Source organism: Hordeum vulgare, chromosome 5H (genome assembly GCF_904849725.1).
Source record: "Hordeum vulgare subsp. vulgare chromosome 5H, MorexV3_pseudomolecules_assembly, whole genome shotgun sequence".
NCBI classification, from domain to species: Eukaryota; Viridiplantae; Streptophyta; class Magnoliopsida; order Poales; family Poaceae; genus Hordeum; species Hordeum vulgare.
The window spans coordinates 502,020,969-502,029,554 of NC_058522.1; the positions used below are offsets into that span (position 1 = coordinate 502,020,969).

Genomic DNA, 8,586 nt, shown 5'->3' on the forward strand with positions numbered 1-8,586 from the left:
AAACGAAGAACGCGAAGTTGCAGCTATGACGAACTTGTAATCTAAACAAAATCCAAGTCTAAACGGTGCCCTAAGGGTTGTATATATGAGGGAATAGAGAGGCAATTTCATGACCCTTGGAGGAGGGGTCCGAAAACAGCCCTAAACTCGGTTTCCCCACACATACGTACTCTAAAAATGGCCTATATTATGGTATTTCAAAATTACATGGGCCTGACCCAAAAATAAGGTGGAGCAACACCTATAATAGCCTATGAACGAAATTTATAAAGTGGCGTCTTGAATATTTCGTCCAAAGCCTTCATGCTCTCCTTATGATGACTTTAGAGTGCGAAAATCACGAGTGGAAGCTCCAATGTTCTCTCGCGCGTGTGCACCTTCTTCTTCATGCTTGATCCCGTTCCAACGGATATCCTTCTTGTTCATGCTAGGTCAGTCATTCATGAGCACAACAAAAGTATCTAACTTAGGCAGCATCATATGTTCATGAACATTAGAAGTATTTCCAATAAACGAAAGTACCTGATAATTCAATTGTGTGCACGAACTCTAGTAACTGATCCAGTATGTATAGAAGCTGGGGCTGTGGGTGTAACAATACAATGATATTAATGTCCTAGTCAAGTTGTAGTTGTAAGGAACGAGGTGAGAGTCGCCCGTCGAGGCCAACCGGTAAGTTACGGTAAAGATGGATAGAGAATTGTAAACTCTAGAGATGGCCTCGGACGGTGGATAGATGCGGAGCCACACTTTGGCGACTCCAAGAAAATGGTCTGCAGGCCACTCTGCTACGGGCCCAAGAAAGCTATAACTAACTTGTTCGGTGCCGCTGTAGGAACGGAGCTGCGGAGCAGAGAGGCGCCGAACAGGTTGTTAGGTCCAAGAATATAGTTTTGTTTTGTTGTCCCCGGCATTGTTGCTTGTCACCGATGGGGTTATCGAACACATAGCACTCTGTGTTCGTTAGCCCGGTTGACAACGACAGAGTATCTTCTGACGGCGATGAAGCGAAGCTGATTTCCTTTGATGGATCAACCCGCGGTGTAAAGCTAAGCCTCCTCCAGCTAATTGATTCACTACACAATATAATTCGGTTTGAGCGTTCGCTCGATTCACCGCTCGCTTTGAAGCTAAAATTCCCTCAGTCTAAAAATAAATGCCGCATGTCTAATACTAAATTAATAAAAATTTAATACTAAAACAATGAGACGTTTGGCTGCAGATTGCCATGTGCACAATACTTTGTGGATTTTGCTTTGTCTATCTGTCTCCGTCCCATTCACAATACAAAAGCGATATCATCAAATGCGTCACGAAATTATTTTTCATATTAAAGGATTATACATGTTGGTTTTTTTAATACAAGTTTGATCAAACTTTTGTAGTTTGAATTTGAACAAATCTCATATCCGGAGTAAAGAGAAATGGATGGAGTACTTTTTTGGGGGGGTTGTTGGGAATGCTGCTCCTTTTCTAGACGATGTCGGGTATGCTGCCTAGGGTGGTGAGGTTTTTTCCCCTTTTCTCGTCTGTTTTTGGTGTGCACATGGGCTTCTCTTTTTTTCTGACCTAACGATGCATTTTTATTTCCGTTGTCCAGAAGAGAGTAGATGGATGAACAGATCCATTTGCTATGTAAATATAAGAGTGTTTAGATCATTAAAATAACGATCTAATGGTCTAAACGCTCTTATATTTCTTTACAGATGGATTACTTCTTGTTATGTTGTCTTATTTTCCTTATCTCACACTAATTTATTTCTATTTTATTTTCTTCTTCTTGTTTTTTCTTCTTTCATCTATTAAAAGATTATTTTGTATCTTACTTTTTGTAAGCAATTGTCAAGCTATAAATTGTAAGATTTTTTATTTTTCACTCGTTTATTATTCTTACTTTTACCTTGTTTCTTTGTTTTTTAATGCCATCAAAGCCCAGCCTCCCCTTGGGCAGAAATGATTTTCTAGGAGTTTTTATAGGCAAAATTTTCATGTGGCGAAAGGTTTTAAGGGATGGTTGTTTTGGCTTTCAGAAGCATATGCTCCCAGATGAAATAGTTTCATGAGCAAGTAAAATTTAAAATTTCTGATTTTTTTGGTAGATGTTCATGATAGTTTAGCAAGCGTGTTTGACAATTTTCATGTGAAATGAATTAGCAGTGCTATGTCGGTTAAAAAAATAAGTCGTAACATTTGACTTGTTTTTTTTTTTGGGTGTGACAATGGACATGCCTATTTTTTGCAACAACAAAAAAATGGCATTTGCAAAATACATTTTTTGGCGCAAAAGCATATGCTCCCTAGAGCCAAATTGCATCTCCAAGTTTTAAATCTGAATCACAACTGCAAGTTTTCATGGACTTCGTAATATTTTTCTTCCTTCTATACTGACCATATGTAGTTCTCCTACATGGTTGGAAAGAAAAGTAGTTCAATGGAGCTTAAGTCCAGTAAAAAAAATCATAGTTTTCTTTTGATGTGAGTCTAGGTAGGATTCACTCTCTAATAATTCCACAAGGCACGGAGAGATTTTTATTTTTGAAAATGAAGGACCGTCCCTGGCTTTATAAGCAGAGAGATGATGATTAGCAAGGGCCACAACTCAGTTTCCTGACCATCACCGAGAAGCCCAAGCATGCATTTCTTTATCTTCCTACCGTGCTCCCATGTGGACCATGTGGCTTTTCCAACACTAATCACACAATACTAGTCATCACGCTGTACATGAGATCCTGATGAACCATATTTTTTCCCTGCAGAAGTTGACAGGTGTTCCCTGTGTGCATGGAACATAGTGTAAGAAAATTACACACGCACGTGAATATATGCTTGTTCCATTGGTAAGGCATTACAGAACAATCATCAGGGCTACGTACCAAAAACCACCTCTGAATGAACAAATGATATCTGCCCTACAAATACAATACCCATAGCTACAACAGGTACACCAGCAAACCAGATAGGAGTTGACCACATGGTAAAAATTACCATATATGTATTATACAAGCAAGAGTAATGTGGCACTAATGACTACTGCTAATCACCCACCTAAGTGACGGCCAATGAACAAATCTGAAACAGGTCTCACTGGATTGCGCATTACCGTCACTTGGAACCAAAAAAAAAAAAACATTCCTCTAATTGTATATGCTTCCCGGGTTGATAAAAGCCACCATTGTCGTTGCTTGAGAAAGAGCTCTAGGTGAATGTCTTTGCGACGGACGAGGTGGTGACCAGGCCAGCCAGTAGGCCGACGAAGGTGCCGCTGTTGTAAGTGCTGGACTCTGTCTGCACCGCATTGTCGCGCAAGTCCACGAAAGTGTCATTCTGAAATGGCCCGCCAACAACGGCCCCCATGGCGACATTCGGGTTCGGGCTGGATGAGTGGAGGTACTCGAACCCCTTGCAGCCCGTTTTCGCATCCGCGGGGATGGATGCCCCCCTATGGTGTACCTGCTGTGGATAGTTGCTCCCATATCCCACCAGGTAGCTAAGCTTCATTGTGTTGTCACCCAGTACGTAATTTGCCTGACAAAACGACATGGCATAATAAATCAGATACATACACCCTTCAGCACACATGATGAAAGACAGACATCGCGCCCCTAATTTGCCCATGGGTCATGGCGAAACGCACAATTATCGTCAACAGCAAGATGGTTTACTGAAATACTACAGATAAAGAAATGGATTGACAGAATGGTAGTTTGCAAGTTTTTCCTTAGCTCACCTGTGATATAGCGAAATTGCGAATATCTGTCGGGCTAAAATACTTTCCACTGCACTCCACTGCGGCTGTTTGTGATGTCAGCATGTAGTCGCTGTAAACAACAGCAAGGAATGCTGCATTTATGCCATGCTGCAGAGAATTCCACCCACTTATCCATACCAGCCCTCCTGCATTGGGAATATGATGATATGGTGAAACTATGCACAAGTGTAATACATATTACAATAAACATATTATGACATTCTCTATGCCGATAGCGAACATGACGGGCACCCATAATGCATAATGCATAATGCATAAAACATCCCTACATGGACTCATAAAACCAAATCAACAAATAGAAATTTCAACATACCGCTAGTCCTGCTACCAGTGGCTGATGGAGAATCTGGTAGAAGCCCACAAATGACGGCCTCAGCAGTGTCTCTGTACATTTTGAGTCCACTGTTTTCAGCATTAGATATCTCTTTGGATCCAAAGAAATTAACTCTGGACAAAAGGATCTGCACAGAATAGACAAGAGCACTTAAGGTACTTACTTATCCTTGTAAGAAGAGAGAATTTGAAAGTAACTCTGCTGAGGTAATAATTCACACGGCTTAGTTCATGCAAGCAAACCTGTGTCCCTGGGAGCTTGTCATCCCAGCTGAACCATGTGGGCCTTCCCCAATCAGCATAATCTTTCCCGTTCTGTACAGTCACATAACTGAGATATGTCTGATCTCCTGTGGCATGATAGAGCCAACTTGCTGCCCAGAGGAGCTCATCGACATAACCAGTAGAATTATAGTACTTCTGAAGCTTTGGATAGGTGTCGCTGGCGATGCCTTTATAAGTATCAGCAAAAGTAAATAACTTCTGGGCATGTTGAAGAAGTGAATCAGAATATGTAGTGTCACTGGATTTGAAAACCATCGATGCTGCCGCCAGGGCTGCTGCTGCCTCAGCAGCGATATCTGACCCAGGGTTCTTTGGGTTAATCTGTGTGAGCGGCCTTTTCTCAGTCATTGTTTCTGGCCTTTGCCAGCAGTCGTGATCTAGATCAGGATCACCAACCTACAAGGTAACAACTTTTCAAATGCTGGTTCCAGCGGTTAAACTAAAAGACAATCATGCATCTCTTGCTGTTCTGAATTTACAAGAATTTATCAACGCCTGAAGCTGAAATTGGCTACCCAAATGATATTATTTTTTTAGATGGACAAACAGGAATAAAGTGATTCAGTTGCCTGATTTATTAATGTTTAGATCTGATTTCACTGAACTGCCGCTTAAACTGAATTGTTTACCTTAGCCAACAGGCTATAGGCTAGAAAACATTATTCTTCAGTATGAAATGCAGTTTACACCCTGTTCAGTATCTCTGACTAAACTCAGTTGACTGAAACACTTGAGATCCCCTACTATGAACAGTTAAACTTTATATGATTTTAAGGTTTATAAAACAGTATAAAGTACAACTCAGATTCAGTTTTAAAAACATTTGTCTTGTGGTACCACATAATGAAGGAATGCAGCTATGAAGACAAAAAGGAAATGGAAGGACGGGAAGGAAAGGAACATTAGGTTTGCCCTTGTCCAACAGTGCCAAGGATCACAACAAATGTGTCATTTTGAACATATGAAGCAGAAAACTAAGTGGCTCCTAAACATTAGGTGTCCTGATCATGACATCTCACCTGGACTCTTGTTTCCCTACCTACCAAACTCTCACCTCTACTGAACTGCCATTAACCAAAGATAGATCCAATGAAAATATACCCACAATTAAAGCCCATAAACCAAAGATTCATCCTAGTAATTCCCAAAATATGCCTCAAACTCTTTACCTAGAGGCAAACAAGTGGACAACATTTCTAACCTGAATGTAGAACACGTTGTCCGAAGGATGTGCGGCGATGAGGAAATCGGTGACCCACCGGAGCGCATCAAGCGCTGGGTCCAGCTGCTTGGCGGCGGTCATCTGATCCCCGTACTCGAGCACCGACCACGCGAGCACCGTCGCCGTGAAGGCCATGGGGAAGGTGAACTTCATATGATCCCCGGCATCGTACAGCCCCTTGGAGAGATCCAGCTTGGCTTCCTTCCCATCGGTCAGCGCAGAGTCCCCCCGCCACGGGATCTGGTTGTCCACCAACTTCCCCGCTGCAGAACAGAAGAGAAGTTAACAAGGCTTTCTTGGACGGATCAGAGCTGAAGCAGCAGCAGAGATTGTCGGTTTCGCTCAGCCGACACCCCCCAAGCATGGCATTGGAGCATGGGATTGCCAAAGCAGCAGTCTCCAATAGCTAAAGGAGCAGCTCTGGCATCAGAAGCAGCTAAAATTCACAGCTAGATGAGAGATTTGAGTGAAATCTGCGAGCCAGCCCGCATTTCCAGCAACTTCGAGCAGTCACAGAACAGAAGAAGTGGGAGCAGTTTTCCAAATAGAGGTCAAAACCATGAGGAAATGCACGCTCGAATTAGCACGAAATCCTCCAGCCGTCCAGCGTAGTCCACCGAAAGACAGCAGAGACGAAGAGAGGATTGGCCTCTCCACCGACCACCGGGGAGAGGAGATGGCACACGATACGAGAATGAATCTAAGCAAAGCAGAGCCCGACGGCACCGACCAAGCCTCGATGCCCGGAGCAATGCTTCGGCACGGGATCGCGGCGGCGGCAATGCGGGGGACGGAGACTCACTCACCCTTCTGGACCTGGAAGAACTGGAGCGCGACCCCGAGCGCGTCGCCGTACTTGGAGTCGACGTCCCCGGGCGGGCCGGGGACGGGGAGCGGCTTGGGCGGCCGGCTCCGGCCCCCTCCGCCTCCTCCGGGCTTCCGCTTCATGATGGCCACCACCGCCGCCGTGGCGACCAGCGCCAGCACCAGCGCCACGATCAGCCACCCGCAGCACCCCTTGGTCTTGGACCCCATCTCGCCCTCCCCTCCCTTCCTCCTATCGCATTCGCCGCCCGCTCAGAACCTCCTTCCTCCGGCTGCTCGCGCGCGTCGGGGCCTGCTGCTGGAGCTGCGGTTAACTAGGCTCGCTCGCCGCGCGGCGCGGGTTGGTGGGGTGGGGTGGCAGGGACTGGGGAACGAACGGCTGGGTGCACGGTCGGGGAGGAGCGGGGTGGGAGGTCCGGGTCGCTGGCGGCGGGGCCGGGAGGGTTTGGTTGGGTGCGTGGGCCGCCGCTGGCAGCGGGCGCGTCGGAGGGTGGTGATGGACGGGGGACGCGTCGGGTGGTGGTGAGGGGTGGAGCACCGACAGGGGACCTCGCCCGGTCCGGTAACGACTGGTGACGAAACCAGCTGTGCATCAGCCCGATACAGTGCATGACACGCTAAGGAATGGAAAATTTCGAAAGCGTGCACCCAAGTGGAAATACAAAAGACAGCATATATTTCTATAAACGATTAACAGCGTTATGTTTTTCTGCCTCTCCTTTAAACCGCAAGACCACAGGACAATAGTTTACAGTATTTTCATTAATACAGAACGGACCATAATGAATATTCATTTCTGAGCTCAGGCTCATCTGCACCGTGTCGAAAGAAAATTCACAATAAGTACAGAAAAATCATTTTTTTTGTATTTAAGTAAATTTATACATGAGGTATCATTTGGACATACGAGTAGATTTCAGCAAAAAAACATATTGGGTCCAAGCAATGCATGAACAGTAAAAACATAGAGGCTCTAAATTTGTCTTTTTTTTTGCCGAGAACTACTCAAATGTTCAATTGATCTGAAATTTGGAATGCACCTCACGTGTCAAACTATCTACCATGCAAAAAATGGATTTTTTTTTTCTTAGCGCAGGTGCAGATGAGCCTCGGCACCGGATCCCTGCATTCCAATAATAAAGTATTTTACAAACAACAAGACCAAACTCAAAGCTTTTGGTATCATTACGCATTTTGAGGTAATCTTTAAAGACAATCACAACACCAATTTGCGCCAATCCATGACTTTGAGGATCCAAATATATATTTCCACGAATACGCAAAGCTTGTCATTGCTACAAGGGGGAGTATTACAAGGTGTCCATCTCAGCATCTCAGCATTAAAGGAGTATGGTGTTGCTTGAGCCGTTAAGCGTGAACTTCCATGTATTTACACCGTGGACTTCCTTCCTAATTTGTACTTTTCATTTCTTTGATTCCAAATATTGTATGCTATGAGGTAGGGACTGATGAGTGATCCAAGTCTCACCAAATAGAGAAATGCACTTACGATGCTATCCCAGCAATCACGTGCAAAACTGTAGTCTCAGAATAAATGTACTGTAGTCTCATTAGTTTCTCCATTGCAAAAAACATAGTCATACTAGTATAGGTACATAGATCTTCTATTCAACGGATTTCGAGCACTGACTCTATCATGATGTATAAGCCAAAATAACCCAGATCCTTTATGTCCATATCTAGATAGATGTATCTAAGACAAGTAATATATATCGAAGGGAGTAGTACAATAACATAAAGAACCCATATCCTTTATATGCACCGTGTGTTAACCACTAAATAGATAGATATCTAAGACAAGTAATACAGATCGAAGGGAGTAGTACAATAACACAAAGAACCCGGATCCTTTATGTGCACCGTGTGTTGACCGCTAAATACTATCCTGATGGGAACATTTTGAAGGCTGGTCCGAAGAAGAGGTCATCGTATACGTGGCAAAACATTTTTTTCTCGCATTCAGATTTTTCAGAGGGGCCGCATATGGCGTGTTGGAATGGGAAGCACAAATAAATATATGACAAGATACATGGATCCCATGAAGCCCGTCGCAAAAGGTTATTACCCCAAGAGATGCAATAATGCTTAGATATGTGGAGGAGCTTATAGACCCACACACGGGTAATTGGGA

At 44.1% G+C, this 8,586-nt stretch overlaps 1 protein-coding gene across 1 annotated transcript; it reads right to left on the reverse strand.

Moving 5' to 3' along the window:
- Positions 1-2,794: 2,794 nt before the first annotated feature.
- LOC123400106 (endoglucanase 24) lies at positions 2,795-6,720 on the reverse strand. The gene is made up of 6 exons (XM_045094516.1): positions 6,416-6,720; positions 5,589-5,872; positions 4,346-4,783; positions 4,083-4,230; positions 3,728-3,894; positions 2,795-3,525 (listed from the first exon to the last, which is right to left on the reverse strand). Exons 1-6 carry the CDS (start codon positions 6,642-6,644, stop codon positions 3,196-3,198), a joined length of 1,596 nt encoding a protein of 531 aa, XP_044950451.1. The 5' UTR covers positions 6,645-6,720; the 3' UTR covers positions 2,795-3,195.
- Positions 6,721-8,586: the final 1,866 nt, after the last annotated feature.

What these genes read in the sequence shown, in the direction of transcription:
- LOC123400106 (XM_045094516.1), bottom strand. Translation starts at nt 6,644, where the DNA reads ATGGGGTCCAAGACCAAGGGGTGCTGCGGGTGGCTGATCGTGGCGCTG. An exon ending in GTTCTTCCAGGTCCAGAAGG is followed by an intron (nt 5,873 to 6,415) that starts GTGAGTGAGTCT and finishes TCTGTTCTGCAG; the next exon opens with CGGGGAAGTTGGTGGACAAC. An exon ending in GCAATTTCGCTATATCACAG is followed by an intron (nt 3,526 to 3,727) that starts GTGAGCTAAGGA and finishes TCGTTTTGTCAG; the next exon opens with GCAAATTACGTACTGGGTGA.